Source organism: Hydra vulgaris, chromosome 03 (genome assembly GCF_038396675.1).
Source record: "Hydra vulgaris chromosome 03, alternate assembly HydraT2T_AEP".
Lineage (NCBI taxonomy): Eukaryota > Metazoa > Cnidaria > Hydrozoa > Anthoathecata > Hydridae > Hydra > Hydra vulgaris.
The window spans coordinates 29,919,391-29,935,441 of NC_088922.1; the positions used below are offsets into that span (position 1 = coordinate 29,919,391).

Sequence of the window (16,051 nt, forward strand, 5' to 3'; positions counted from 1 at the left end):
TTATTTGACATAAGTATATATATAAATGTTTGGAGTTAGCTCCATTTCTGGAAGTTAACTATCTCAAAGATCAAAAAATGCTGGATCCGCCACTGTCTATATGTTTCCATTAATTTCATTAGCTTCTACTGCTTTGTTTTTTGTAAGAGATTTATAGGCTTTTTCAAACTCTTCAAAATAACTCATTAGAATAAATGCAATTATCTGTAGGTACTAAGAAATTACCAAATAAGGCTTTGGTGAATTTATTAAATTCTTGAGCTGTAATACTAGGCTCATATATGCTTTTCAACTTTAATGGTAAGAAGTTTAAGCATGATTTTTGTTTTCCAGTGATTTCTTTTATTATTTCCCAAATGTGTTGGGAGTTATTTTTAGCTTTATCAAGAAGTTTTGAGTAGTAATTTTTTTTTTAACTTTTTTCGAACTTTTTCAAACAAGTATTTGTAGTTTTTGTATGTTTTTTCACCCGCGGTTAATTTTGTTTTTAAATATTTTATTTATAGTTTTTGTTTTACTTTAGATAATTTTTTAAAACCCTTGGTAATCCAAGGTGAATTTATTTTAGTCTTTTTGGGCTTAAAATCTTTTCACAAATTGGGCTTAAAGTCTTTTTACAAATTGGAAAGTTAGCATCATAAATGGAATAAAATGTTTAAAAAAAATTTTTGTTAATAATGTTTGCATTGCAGTCTATTTGCTTCCAATGCAGTAACGACAATTGTTATTTAAACTGTTCTGCGTGGTCAAAAATACGTTCTGCGTGGTCAAAAATACGTTCTGCGTGGTCAAAAAAACGTTTTTAATTTTTTTGTTGCTGAATTTTTATTTTGGAGCTTAATTGAATTGCTAAAAAAATTGGAAAATGGTCAGATATATCTGTTTTTACAATTCTTTTTTGAATATCATTGTTAAAGATATCTGTTGTGATGATGTAATCTAGCAGAGTCGCTGATTTTACGGTGACTCTAATAGGGCGGTTGATCAAGGGTACAGCTCCTGCTTCAAAATTTTAGTCATAGAAATTCTTCTCATAACTAACTAACATAAATAACTCATTTAAGGCGCCTCTTTTTTTGGCAACTTGAATTTTATGTTATTTTATGTTTCGAGCATTCGCCAAAAATCTGGCCTGTGAAAAGTATAGAAATATATAAAAATAAATCCAGTTTTGTCTATCAATTATTTCTATCAAAATCAAACTCTGGCATCAAACTCGAGGCTTTCATTAATACTTGCTCACTTTCAAAGAAAAATCTTGATGAATCATAAAGTTTCGTTAACATAATAACACGCAAACTTTTGATATCCGTATAACAAAACTTTGCTAGTAAATATGGATCGTGTTTTTATTTTGTTTTTCTTTTTTTTTTTTTTGGTAAATAAAATCACATTAAACTTTGTTTAAAATAGTATCTTATTTTCAACTGCCTAAGGTTTTTGGTATTTGATTTAACTAATTTTCAACTTCCTTGCCGCTATGCTAAAAAAAAAACACACACACAATCATACACACAAACATACACATAATGTATGTATGTATTTTTAAGTTATTAGATATACAAATAAAATTATTTATTGTTTGGTGAAGTTGTTTCACATTACCAAATTGCTGGAAATAAATGTAGTTTATTGAATTCAAACCAATGATCTAATTTCGTTTTGGATAGCTTTAGAGCATTGATGGCGTTTCTGTGGTTTCTTAATTATTGTAGTTGATAATGACTTAAAAAGATTTTTCTGCTAAATTGTCTGAAGAGTCTTCGTGTTTGGCATTTTTTGTAAGATTGTCATAGATTTTAAAGATCATTAAGATTTCAAACTTCAATGGGTTCAATCAATGCTATGTTGCATATATTAAGAGTTGCTTTGCATTGTGTAAATACTAAGAATAGTGATATTGTTGGCGCTATGTTTCGGCATCATGCTTCAAAAGTTCTGTTAGAACTGAAAAAAGTTTCTGTTACAACTGCAAAAGTAAAGTATTTGAACCACATTGCGAAGAACTGTTTGCTTGAAAACAACTCTTCTCAAAAGAAGATTTTTTATTGCTTAAAGGTGCAGTAAAATAAGTGCAGAAGCGCGGGATCTGTGCCACCTCGTTTTTACCACGATGAAATCAACGCATTATCTAATATTTCTTTGAAAGTTAATGGTATGGTAGCAACAGCTACGGTAAAAACATAATGATCAAAGTCAATATTAAGTCAAAATTTCTAGTTCAGAAATTACAATGAATGCCTAAACTTTTCAAAGGGGTAACATTTGAAGCAAACATTCATCAATGTCACTCTTGAGGTTGATAGTGACGAAGTTATTTTAGTGGATTTTTCACTAAATGCTCAGAATAAGTTCAGCTAAGTTAATAGGATTTCTCATTTCTCTTTTAGGAAAGACGAAGTTTGCGTCCAGTTATTGGGATAAAGCAGTATTAAACAAAGATAAAGTTAACAAACTTGAAATTTAAAAGAAGGTAATAGTTTTTCAGATTCCTTGATCCGTTTTTACTAGGTCTTTAACGCTCTTACTTAAAAATCAAGATAAAAGTTAAAAGCGTCGAGTGAAATGTTAATACGAAAAAAATAAAAATAAAAAGCGTGTTGCAGCAACTAATTGAAGAATATGTTGTTAATATTGATGTAAAACTTGTTCCTTCGAAAAATAATTTTGCTGACGCATTAACAAGAGTTGCACCAAAATGGTTAAAAAAATTACCTTGTGGTGAGCTGGTATTTTACAATTACAATTACAATTACAATTACAACCATTGTATTGGGGAAGCAGCGGGGAAGCCAAATCTATTTCCAATATACATACCAAAAGTGGACACTTTGAGGTGAGTCAAACGTTAAAATATCTTCATAAAACGATTCCAACTGTTACCATAAAAACTTTAGCCTCGCAAACTGCCGAGTTGCAGTTTGCGAGGAAGTGTTGCAGTTGTTAGAATACAACGTCTTATTTATGTTACGAGGAGCATCGTCTAAAAATATTGATAGATAATGAGACGACGTTCAAAATTGAAGAAATAAGGAGTTTTTTTTAGATATTTGGGGAGTGCGTATTAGGGTTTTAACTAATTATCCCAAAGAAAAAGGAATGTGCAAAGAAACCATCGTACTCTTAAGAGAATAGGAGAACGAGCAAAAATGTCGATACCGGAAGCAGAGTCAGCTTCAATTTAAATTCATTAAACGTTGTTAGTATTTTACGTTCATTTACGAGTATTTTGTTTCTTAAATTCGATCCTCTAATTAAAAACTCGGTTGCCGCAAATATAGCTTATAGCTTATGAGTTGTAATACTCAGGCCCACACAGAGACTTTGTTGTGCCCTGGGTCAATTTTGATCGGTGCCCTAAACTTTTGATTCCTGGGTATATTTAATTAAGCATGAATTTCACTGTTTTTTGTCCGTATGTCCATATCATATTACAAGTTAATGAAAACAATAATTATTTTTGTATTAACTATCGCTGCATATAAGCACTCTATACTTGAACTTGGTTATATATATGATAAAACGAGAATACAAATAACAATGAATGGAATTATATATTTCATCAATAAAATGTTAATTATGAAGACTAGTCAAATCACACTAATTTCACTTTGCGGGTTTTCTTCTTTGCGAAACTAGAGATAGCATTTTCGTACGACAATGTCTTGGCAAGGTCGTTTTCAATTGAAATCACCATAAGGTTAATATGTCGTTCTTCAGCCATTATTAATCGCAATTTGGATTTGATGGGAGCTAGCTTACTGAAAGAGCTGATTCCTTCAGCCACTGAAACTTTGTATTTATATTTTGGATTGTATTTAAATGCGAAGCAAAATGCTGATTGAAGGAAATATTGACTGAAAATCTTTCTGGTAGGTTCTGTTAAGCAACTTGATAGAAGGTAGAGGTTCTATGCTCGCACTCCATCTTGTTTGGGGCGTTTGGTGAAGGGAATCCCCAATTGCCTAGTCAAAATTCTCTAGCGCATGGGGCTACTACTAAAAAGGTTATACAACGATTGGATGTTGCCAAAATAGTTCTTGACTACAGTAAAGGATTCTGTTGAATGAACGCCAGCTAAATTGAGACTATACGCGCTGCAAGGCATGAACAATGCTAATTGCAAAAACAGTTTCACCACATGCCATAATAAACTCATTTTGAGTTCTCAAGCTCAAATAGTGCGCTTGCATTCTTGTTCCTTTTTTTTTTTTTTTAATTTTATTTTCGTCATTTTACACATTTTACAATGTTATCTATAAAATTTAAACAAATATATATAATTACAAGCTGACTGGGGCAAGTAGAAGTCAAAATGACTTATCATCAAGCCCCTTTGTGAAATACAAAAAAATACAATTAAATTTTACTTCTTCCAATATTATATAAAAGAGTGAAACTAATAAGTTTAAAAAAAATAAAAATATGGTTAGAAATTTTAGAAGGTTAAAAAAGAACTTAAAGTTAAAAAAAGAAGAAATTTAAGATAAAGTTAAAATATAAAATAACAAATAAAAAATTACAAATCTGTACATATTCGTATACATATTAAAGACAATAAACAAAACAAAACAAAAAAATTTAATTCGCTTCATATGCATATACATATTCGATACAATATTAAAATTAAATAAAGTACATAAAAAATTAAAAATACAAAATTATCTCAATTTTTTTAAAAAAAAATGAGAGAATGTACGTAATGTTTAAATTTAGTAAGTGTTTTTTTATAGTTCTTTTAAATGTAGCAATAGATTTTATTTTTTTCATATTTTCGTCAAGAACCGAATTCCACAAGCGTGGTCCCCGGCATATAGTTGAGAAGTCAGATTTTTTGAGTGATGTTAGTGGGATGTAGTAATTACTCATTGAATGTCTTGTTTCATATTTATGATTAATTCGAGTGAAACTTTTGAAAAAATATTTTGGAACCATTTCATTTTGAAGTTTAAACATAAACAACAAGTTATGGTATATATTTAGTTTGTATACATTTAGAGCATTTATTTCCTTGAGTAACGGCTCGGCACTTTCGTATCTACTTGCGCCTAAAACTAATCTACTTGCTTGCTTTTGTTTTGTATAAATAAATTTTAGGAAAGATAAATGATTGTTTGCCCAGGCAATATTACAATAGTTAATATGACTATTTATAAATAAAAAGTATAAATTTTTTAAACATAAATTATTTAAAAGATGTTTTGTCTTGTACATAATCCCCAGGATCTTTGAAACTTTGTTCTCGACTAGCTTTATTTGGCTTTTCCAATTTAAATTCTCATCGAAAATTATTCCTAGTATTTTGATTGAAAAAACTCTTTTTATTTTAATATTGTTAATTGTTAGTTCAGGTAATTTGAGTGGAAGGTTCTCGGATTTAGATGACTTAGCAAACAAAATATATTTCGTTTTTTCAATATTTAATGAAAGTTTATTTGCTTCAAACCACTCATTAAGATATATTAATTCTGTGTTTACAATATAAAAAATATTTTTTAAATTTGAGTCAGAAAAGAAAACATTTGTGTCATCAGCAAAAATAATATAATTAACACTAGAAGCCCCAAGGTGGATCAATTGATCCAATCACGACTTTGATACTTTGCTGAAGCTAAAATTTTAATGTTGATAAAATGATATTTTATGACTTTTATTATTTAGATATAATTTACTGAAAAGCGGAAAAACTACATAAAAAACAGATTCAGAGATGCGACTGAAAAATTTTTATACCTAATAAACCTAAGCTGGATCAATTGATCCACCTTACAGAAAACGTGCATATACATAACAATTTTAGTCAAATAATTAAGGTTATTTGCAATGTTTACATATATTTGACAAGAACTTTCCACAAACAGCTTTCTTACAATTTGCACATACTGTTGATGTCAGATTACGTTTGCAGTTTGTTTTTATCTGACATCTCAAACGAATTGATAATTGTGTATTACTGTGGTAACTATTGTGGTATTACTGTTGGCAGCAAGTAAAGATTTTCGGTGAGTATTATTTGCTTCTCTTAACTGTTCAGATAAAGTGTAAAGAAACTTTCGTCTCGAAATTTTTTGTTGTGTAACTTTTTTAAAAATGATCCAAGCGTTTACACCGGTCAAGTCCGAAATATTGAAGAAAACAGCTAGCGGCCAGCGTCGGCACCCAGATTTTGTTGAGATTTGTCGACACATTGAATCTAAAATATCAACTCCACATTTGTTCGCATTGTAATAAAGTATTCCCTTCGGTTTCTTCTTCCCATCACTTTGCTTAGTCGCCCCTCTATGAAGTGTTGATAATAAAATTACAGTTTTTTTTTCTTTGCCTGGTAGACAACCAAGTTCAATGGTCCGTTTATGTAGAAATTCGAATCGTAAAGTGGTAGTGGAATAAATGCTGGAATTTCTTTTCTACTATGCTTAACTGCTCCAACAATTGACGTTTTCTTTTGCAAAAGTTTTGTTGCAAGATCGACACTTGTAAAAAAGTTATTTTTAGTAACATTATACCCGCGGCCAAAATAAGGTTCCACTAGTGACATGACCTCATGAGTACCCAAATTTTCTACACGGCTTTCATCTTTACCTAGATACGGTTTGATATTGGGACAATATTTATTCTTTAGATTAGCTAAAATCCAGAGTTTGATTCCAAACTTGTCCGGTTTATTAGGCATATAATGTGTAAAGCGACATCGAGCTTTAGTTGGGAACAACTGTTCATCAATTGTTTAAGACTCCTCAGGTATATAGCATTTTTGACTGTTTTCTATAAATCTTGCCAGCACCCATGACATAAGAGCAAATTTATCACTTTAGAGGAGCTCTCTACGTTCTGAACGTATATAAAAATTAATGTTTTTTATGATGTCTTCAAATAGAGAACGCGGCATAGTTTCTATAAAAGCTTTGTTGCCATATTTTTCAGACCAAAGGAATTTAACTGGAAAATTTCTTGCGTTCATGCATCCGCGAAGATATATCAAGCCTATGAAAGCATCAAGTTCAATGCCGCTAATATTCCATCCTTCATTTGATAAATAGGCAGAAAAAATAGTGCATTTTTGATAAAGCGTGTAAATCCTTCATCCATAATTAGTCTAAATGCATCAATAGGTGTCAAAACATTACGACAATAAGAAGTTGTTCCGCTCTTGGCAGTAAACACATTTTGAGTTTGAAATCTTCCAGTTACCTCAATTTTTGACTCAATAGTTCATTTTACATCATCTCTTTGAGTTTTAGCAGTTAAATCATTACTCCCACCGCATGAGTTTTCTTCTACGTCATTATTGCTCCAACTTTCTGAATTGTAAATAAAAGTATTAATTTCATTGCCATCAGAAAGATTATCTTCAACAACATCTGCCTCGTCATATTCTTTTGTTGAATCTGATTCATCACCCTTGTCAATTTTCGAGTGTTCTTGTAATATGAACAAACACTGTTGCGCCGTCACACGTTTTGGACGTTGATATGTAACTGATTGGTCAATTGAAAGAGGATGTGCTACAACAGAGTTTTTTGATGATGAAGCGTTTCATTATAATATCATTAGCTTTTACGATTATTTTCTCCAGGGCAATATAGTAGTAAGTTTCATAGTGTAAAACAGTAATATTAGTGTACTGTGGTAGCAGTATATGTATACCATATATGCGAGAACAATATTTTATTTTATTCGCTAATATTTTCATTTTATTTCATTTTTTTCCGTTTAAATAATCTGTTTGAATAATTTAGATAATATGCTAGTAATCCAGATTTTTTGGCAAATCTTCTAAACTTCTACTTATTTTGAGCATAAAACCTATGTATATATATGTAAGGTGAAAGAAATTTATATATTTTATTTAATTTACATCAAAATTAACAGTTTTAACTGTTAGTTTCATAAATTTAAACAAGAAAATAAGTCTAAATGCATATAAATATTAAGTTGGATCAATTGATCCACTTTGGGGTTTCTAGGTATATAAAAAACCTGAGGCTTCTAGTGTTAAGTATTTTTGAAGACAAATAAATATCATTAATATAAATTAAAAACAGCAGGGGTCCAAGTATTGATCCTTGGGGAACTCCGCAATTTATTGATTCAAATGGGGAACATGTTAAGTCGTATTTTTCATAAGTTCCTTGTTTTTGGTGTTGAGAAACTTTTTCTAGATGAAACTGAAGTGCCTTATTGTGTTTCCCCAACAGCTCAAGGATGGATAAAAAATTACCATCGTCATAGTTGTCCAGCATGTTTGATGAACCTACACAAAAATGAACATAATATTGAAATAAAGATCACATCTAGATTAATATTCCAAGCAATATTAAAACTATTTTATGAACATACACTCCTAACACGTCTCGAAAACTTAGATTTTTCAAAACTAAATGGAGAGTGGCGACCAAGACGCAGCGTAAAACTTCATACCACTTAAATGCTTCATTTCTTATTGATTTTTCAAGTTCTGAACCCTTTCTGATTTTTCAAGGCTTCAGAGGCTGATTTCCAGACGATTAGCTTTCTCCAACTATCTTTTATTCCGCCATTTCACATCAAGAGGAAAGACTGAAATCCAGGGTCAAAATTATGCTTTTGTCCAAAAAAAGAGCAGGGAAAACAAACAAAAGCTTTTGCATTTCCACTCCAGATAAGTCAGTCTCTGTTAATTTGCTCTCCGTTGAGAGAAGTTTCGTAAAAAACTGAGACAGGAACTTTTTTGTTTGTTGAATCTCTAGAAAAAAGTGCCGGATTTTGAAGTGGTCCATTTAGTATGACTAGATCACGTTCGACTTTAGATAAAACCCACTTCCACAAAGCGGGGTCGTTTCTAACTACTTAATCACCCATTGCTTCTTGATCCTAAATTAAATAAAAAGCATTTGTGGTATGTTTTCAATATCTGCAGATATTAAACGATGTGTTTTTAGAATCTGCAGATATTAAATGATATGTTTTAAGTATCTGCAGATGTTAAATGCTATGCTTTTAATATCTGCAGGTTTTTTATAACCCACCCGATTATCATCTTCATCTTCAGAGACCGTTGAAAAATTTGAAGGGGAAGATGGCTTGGAGTTGGACTCAAGGGTTTATCAACGCTGTTGGTACATGGTCCATCTAAAACAGAACTGTTTTTAATGAAAAGTTTTGGAATTATGAATATAAGATTGTGAATAAAAAAATTAAGCTGTTAACCTATACCTTGACTGCTTAGTCGGACATAGATTTATTAGATGCCTTTTTTTCTGAACTTTATCGAAGCCACACTCTTCCAGTGTACGTTTGTTTTTGTATTATTTTACTACTTTTTCTACAGCTTTTTTTCTGCCTTGGGATCCTGAATCGTGCTTTTGACAACTGGACCATGACGTTTTACTCTAAGATGTGTGTTACTTATATTTAAATACAAAGTTTTTTATTTATTTCGAAATCGAAAATAATTTTTTACATAGAATTTAATTCTCAAAGGAATTAAAGAGCAAAAAAATTAAATGTAATCACAAAGTCAAATTATTTGGAATGAATGTATTGAGAAAGAATATTTGAAAACTTAACTGACTTATGTAACATAACATTAAAATAAATAGAAATAAAAAAAATAAAAATAGAAATTGTGAAATTTCCATTTTTTTTCTTTAAATATCTTCGCTTCGAACAAAGCTGCAAGCAACCGCTATTAGAGTTAGAAGTTACTAGAAGAGAAAAGATGATGACTGTAGAGCAAGATAACAATTGACAGACAACTTAAAAGATTGCAAATTATATGAATCAGGAAAGCAAGATGAAGGAAGTGGTTTTCAAAGAACTAATGTTCGAGGAATCCGGAGTAAGAAAGTGTCGAGCTCGATAAAGAGATGCAACCTTAGCAGATGCTAATTTTGCAACGGATTTAGTTTATGGTTTCCAAGAAAGATCGGTAAGTAAGAGTTAGTCCTAGAAGATGAAGGATAGATGACTCGTCGAGTACATTACCGTTCATAAATATAGGAAGATCTAAATTATTGTGATAACGATTGGCTGAAAAAATTGAGTTTTATTGAATTAAAGTTCACCAGCCACTGTGAGCCCCATGTTGTAGCAGAAGTGAGATCCTTTTCAAGCTCAAATGTCCCCTCCAAGCAATCAGAGAGTGTTGGCTTCTTATCATGACAATAATAAATGGTAGTATCATCAGCGAACAATGCCACCTTAGATGTGAGAATAACTGGAAGATCGTTAATAATTTAAATTTAAATTTCATTTCATGTTATAAAATTTTAAAAATCTTACAAAGCATCTTCCTTTGCAAATAATATGCAAATAATCTTCTTTTTTGTCCGTTTGATAATTTGTCTTTTTAAAAGTTTACCGTTTGATAAATTTACAATGAATACATACTACATATATAAATTTAGGCTGGAGTAAAAAGAACACATAAATAAATATATTCATAATCCGTTTTAAAATACATATAAATTTTGCAAAATGCAAAAATGTCTTTAAAAGAACGTGAAACTATAGTCGATTTTTACTGATTTAAAATAAAAGTAATATACATATATATTAATGCATACACATTTTTTTATAATAATGTTTGATATATTATTTAGTGATAAAAACAACGTTTTTTTTTTCTATTTTGAATTAAATTTCGAATAAAATATATTTGAAGTCTGTTGTAATAAATTCTTATAATAATAAGAGTCTTTTAGATTCTGTTTTAAATTTCTCCAAGGAGTAGTGCTTGTTATTATTATAAAAAATTTTAATAAAATCTTTTATTGAGGATCTCATATACCCCCTATGTCAGTGTGCATAGATAAAATGTACCTAATGCCAACCCCCTCCCCTCTGGGCGGCCCTGGTGATACTAGTATTATTTGAATATCAGTTAATGATTCTGATTTATTTTGATTAACCGTAAAAATTTGTATGAACAATTATTTTATAAATTTTGAGCATAAAAACTAGAAAATGTTAAATATTTATTTGTTTGTAATTCAGTATATACAACTTAGTAAATAATCGTTGAAAACGTCTAAAATGACTATTAGATACAATTCTGCAAATTTTTGCATATATAAAATAGTATTTTATTAGATGCAGTACTAATAAATTTTAATTTTAATAGTACTGCATCAAGCAATGTTTGCGTAATTAAGATATAAAAAAATATAGTATATTAATTTGTATCTGAGTTACGCATATAATAAATAACCTATATTTATTAGTAATTAAATATAGATTTAAAATGTTGTAAACAAGTTACATTTAAAAAGATATCGCTGTATAGACTAGACCAATACTCTTTACAATTCTCCAGGATATTATAATTACTTTATTAAACTTTTGTCAAGAAGTTAAGAAATTTAAATGAGAATTCTTTTCTTATATCGTAATTGTCAATACAAATCTTTTGAATTTCTTATCGCTTTGGATGACGATGAAAAAAAAATTGTCTATAAATGAAACCACTGTATTTTTGATCGATCCACTGCGCGTGTGGAATAAAATATTTTAAAAAACATTTTAAATACAAACTGGTTGGTTGATATAAAAAAGATATGTAAACGGTTTAATTAAAATGAAACATCTGGTATAGTATGTAAACTTATCCTCTTTCTTATAATAATTTACAATATTTCTAGGGGTTATATATACCCTCGTTATTCAAGTAATATAAAAAACCGTTAAAAAAACAAACAAATAATAAAACTTCAATGCAATGTGTTCTTGCGTCTTAAAAAAGAAAAATAAGGTTTCCAAAACGACGATGTGACGTAATCACCGTGGTCTTCATTCAAACCACCTTCACCCGGAGAACACTGGTGAAACTGTATTTCCAAGGACTCTCTCACTTTTCTCTTAAAATAGTCTTTCTCTACTTTAACAGTGTTGTTATTATTCCAGCCAAAGGCACCATGGCAATTTCTGGAATGCCCCGCTACGGCCGAATTTTTCCATTTTCCCTCAAAAGTATGTTTTTGATGTTGGCAAATGCGAGTTGAAACCTTGAGTTTTGTTTCACCTACATAGAGCTTTCCACACGAACACTCCAGTTTGTATACTCCAGGATAAGAGTTCTTGGGAAGTCGAGGCATGTTTTTTTGAGTTATTAATTGTTGAAGGTTTTTTGGTGATTTAAAAACTGGACATTTAAATATCTGTTTTAATTGATTACTTAATTTTGGTACCCATGGTAGAGAAATATAATTTGGTTCTAGTTTATTGATGTTATTGTTGTTGTTTTGTTGATTATTTTGCTTATTGTTTTTTATTTTTTTGACAATGTTTTAAAGTATTTTCTTGTTATAACCATTTTCTGTAAACATTTTTGTTAGAAACTTTAATTCGTGATTTATGTGTTCTTTACTGCATAATGCAAAAGCTCTTTGGATAAAACCTTTAAATACACCATAAATTATTTTTGGATCGTGACAAGAATGCGGCTTTATTTGCACATTAGTAATTGCATCTTTGCGATAGATATTAAAAAGATATGTTCCGGATTTGTTATTTGTTATTGAGAGATCGAGAAAATTTATTGCGCGTGAATCACTTTCTTTTTCAATTGTATATTTGATATTTGTGTGTTGATTATTTAACAAGTCGAGAAAACGTTCTGATTCTGCCTCATTTATAAAACGGGAATGGATATCATCTACATACCTTTTAAATGATTTTACACATATCGGTGGTGTAAGATATTGTGCCTGTAGTAACGCTTTTTCTTCATAATGTTGTAGAAAACTCTCTGCCATTACTACCATTAATGATAAACCTATAGGACCAGCATCTTCCAATGTGTGTATGTTGTTTTCATGTAAAAAATAACAATTTGACAAACACAAATCTAAAAGTATTTTTATTTCTGAAAAAGATAATTTTGATTTAAAGACAGGACTGTTACGGAGCTGTTCTAATAAAATATCGATTGATTCTTTAACTGGTATTGAAGGGTAAAGATTAACAATATCGAAGGAAACTTGAAATTCACCAGGATCGATATACCATGATTGAGCACATTTAACAAACTGTTTTGAATTTCGAAGTTTTGTTTTGTTAAGATTGGAGGTAGGTTGGATGAGATTTACTAAATAATTTGATAATTTATATGTAGGTGATCCTATTGTGCTTACTATAATTCGCATTGGGTAGTTATTAGTTGGTTTGTGTGCTTTGATGACACCATATAATCGTGGAGGAGTGGCGTCACTTGGATAAATTGATCTATATTCATTTTTTGTAAACTTTGTTTTCAGATTTCGTAAAGTATTCTGAACTTTGCGAAGGAGTTTTTGAGTTGGATCATAGTTTATGATTTTAGATTTTCCAAGTTGTTCTTCAATTTTTTTAAGAGCATTGGTTTTATTAATTCGAACAAAGTCTGATCCTTTATCGAACGGATAAATACTAATTGTGTTGCTAGACTTAAGTTCTTTGAGAGCTTTAAACTGATCCTTATCTAAATTTGTACAAACCGGTTTATGAATTTTCAAAACTCGAAGTACATCTTTTCTAAGTTTATTTGCATCAGTATTTTTGTTTGAATATTTTAACTTTAAAGCTGCCGTTTCAGTTATACTTATTATATCCATATATGGAACTTTACTCGGAATTGGAACAAAGTTAGGTCCTAAATCTAGTAATTTTTTGTGATGTGTTGGGATATTATCAGCACATAAATTAAGTGTTACTTCTTTTATTTTCTTTGGTTATCATTATCTTTATATCTACTTTCCTTGATTAATAAATCAAATTTGTTTTTTAGTTTATTTCTCGATCGCAAAAACATATATTCGTAGGACTTATCTGTAATGTTTGTAATTTTTTGAAAATCTTTATTATTTACACATGATTTTATAAATTCTTCTAACTTTTTGATTGAAATTATGTTGTTGAAATTATATGGTGTCATCAAAGCACACAAACCAACTAATAACTACCCAATGCGAATTATAGTAAGCACAATAGGATCACCTACATATAAATTATCAAATTATTTAGTAAATCTCATCCAACCTCCAATCTTAACAAAACAAAACTTATAAAGCTTATCTAAGATGTTAACTTTTAAAAAATATGTAAACGGTTGAAAATTAAATTATCTGAAATTTTTTATTTACCAAAACAGTTTTTTTACAACAAATTTTGTTTTACAAAATTTAACATTAAGTTGTACGAATTGCGATAAAAATGTTTCCATATTAAAATTATCTTGCAAATATAATATAAATAACTGTTAGAAATATATTTTTATAACCATATATAATCTTTAAACCATATTTTTATTAAAGTTTTTAATGTCTCGTAACTAAATAAAGTAATAAAGTAATAAAGTAAATACAAAAATTATCGCTCTATTCGCAGATATTGAGCAGAATATAGAATACTATTCTTCAACTGTATTACCTGCGGTTGTTAGCATTTAAAAAAAAGGCGAAAAAACAATGGCTAGAAAGTTTTAAAATAAAGTCTATAAAAAATTTTTCAAAAACTAAATTAAATGTTCGTTAAACTATTACTAAAGGATAGGTTATAAATTATTTTTAAGTTTATTACTAAAGGACGGATGATTAAGTTACTTTAGGTTTATTACTACACCTTTTCAAGATGTAATTGAGAAACGTAAGATGTAATTGAGAAGATGAAAGTCGTAATTAAGAAACGTAAGATGTAATTTATAACATGAAAGATGTAACTTAGAAGATGAAAGTTGTAATTAAGAAACGTAAGATGTAATTGAGAAAATAAAAGTTGTAATTGAGAAAAGTATAAAGAATACAAAGTTCTTTGTATTTTGAAGTGCTAATATACTTTTTAATTTAAGGCTGGAAATAGTAATATAATATCAATAAAATATAAAAAGTCATGATAAAGGCATCTGAGGTTTAGGCGGTAACTTGAAAAATCTTATTAGGTATCAATTAAAACTTTTTTTTATTTTTGTTTGTGAAAAATTTAATTGAGATTTCAGATGAATAATAGATAAAATTTATTGGGAATCGTTTAAAGGATTTGGACGACCAAATCCTCTAAACGATTCCCAAATGTAACCCACTGGTTTAACAAAACCAACATCCACTCGTTACAAGAATCTGCTTTAAATGATTCTCAACAAGTTTCATCATGACGACATTTTTTGTTGATATAGCTGCAATCAAATGTATGTTTGTTCCTTTTAAAGAAGGTATTTTCATTATTGCTCTCTTCCCCTGTTTGGCACGTCCTTACGTTTTTCTACAAAAAAATTAAAACTTGTTTCATTCTACCTGATGATCATTTGTGATGTGTTCGTTAATGTTCCTAACATATTCAGCTCTTTTTTATTTGTTGTCATTACTATTCATTGTAGTAGGCTAAGGAGCCTACTAAAAAAGTGCGCAAGGGTGCACTTTTTTTAAATGAAAATAGTCTGCCTTCGAGGTAATTGGCAAAAGCGGTTGTACTGACGCTAATATTAAATTTTTCTAATACCCTTGTTTTAATGACCACCAGTGTCAAATGACAGTCATTTTCAACTCATGTTAGTGTTTCTTCGATTTAATCACCGGGTAATTTTTTTGCTTTAAAACTACCTCTTCCAATAAAATTTAAATTTCTGCTGCGGACCCAATTATATGCTGTCTTATATTTGAGACCTAAAGTTTGCGCCAGAGTCACCCAATCGTTGTTTCGCTCAGCACATTCAATTACTCTTCTTCTATCATTCGATGAAGATAAAATATAATGTTTTCTTTCAACTTGTTCAGTTGTATGCATTTCATGTCTACAAATTGGAATAAGTGGTTCTGGTTGTTCCAGAAGTAGTTGAAAACAAAATTGGTGAAATAAATGCTTGCACGGATTTAATTGAATAACAGACTTTCAATTCCATTACTGTATTACTGTATTGCTGGTGCATACAAACTAGGGCTGTAAATCCGGGCTCGTGTTTGTGATCGGCTCGACAAGAGTTCGTTCATGTTCGGCTCGAATGGTAAACGAGCCGGGCTTGAACAAAAAATAAGGCTCGTTTATTAAACGAGCCGAGCTTGAACATCATTGGCTCGTTCATATAGGCTTGATTAAAGCTCGA

At 29.9% G+C, this 16,051-nt stretch overlaps 1 protein-coding gene across 1 annotated transcript; it reads right to left on the minus strand.

The window, feature by feature from the left end:
- Positions 1-12,266: 12,266 nt before the first annotated feature.
- LOC136078610 (uncharacterized) lies at positions 12,267-15,735 on the minus strand. Its single transcript, XM_065794392.1, has 2 exons — positions 15,552-15,735; positions 12,267-13,615 (listed from the first exon to the last, which is right to left on the minus strand). The coding sequence occupies exons 1-2, from the start codon at positions 15,733-15,735 to the stop codon at positions 12,267-12,269; spliced, it is 1,533 nt and encodes a 510-aa protein (XP_065650464.1).
- Positions 15,736-16,051: the final 316 nt, after the last annotated feature.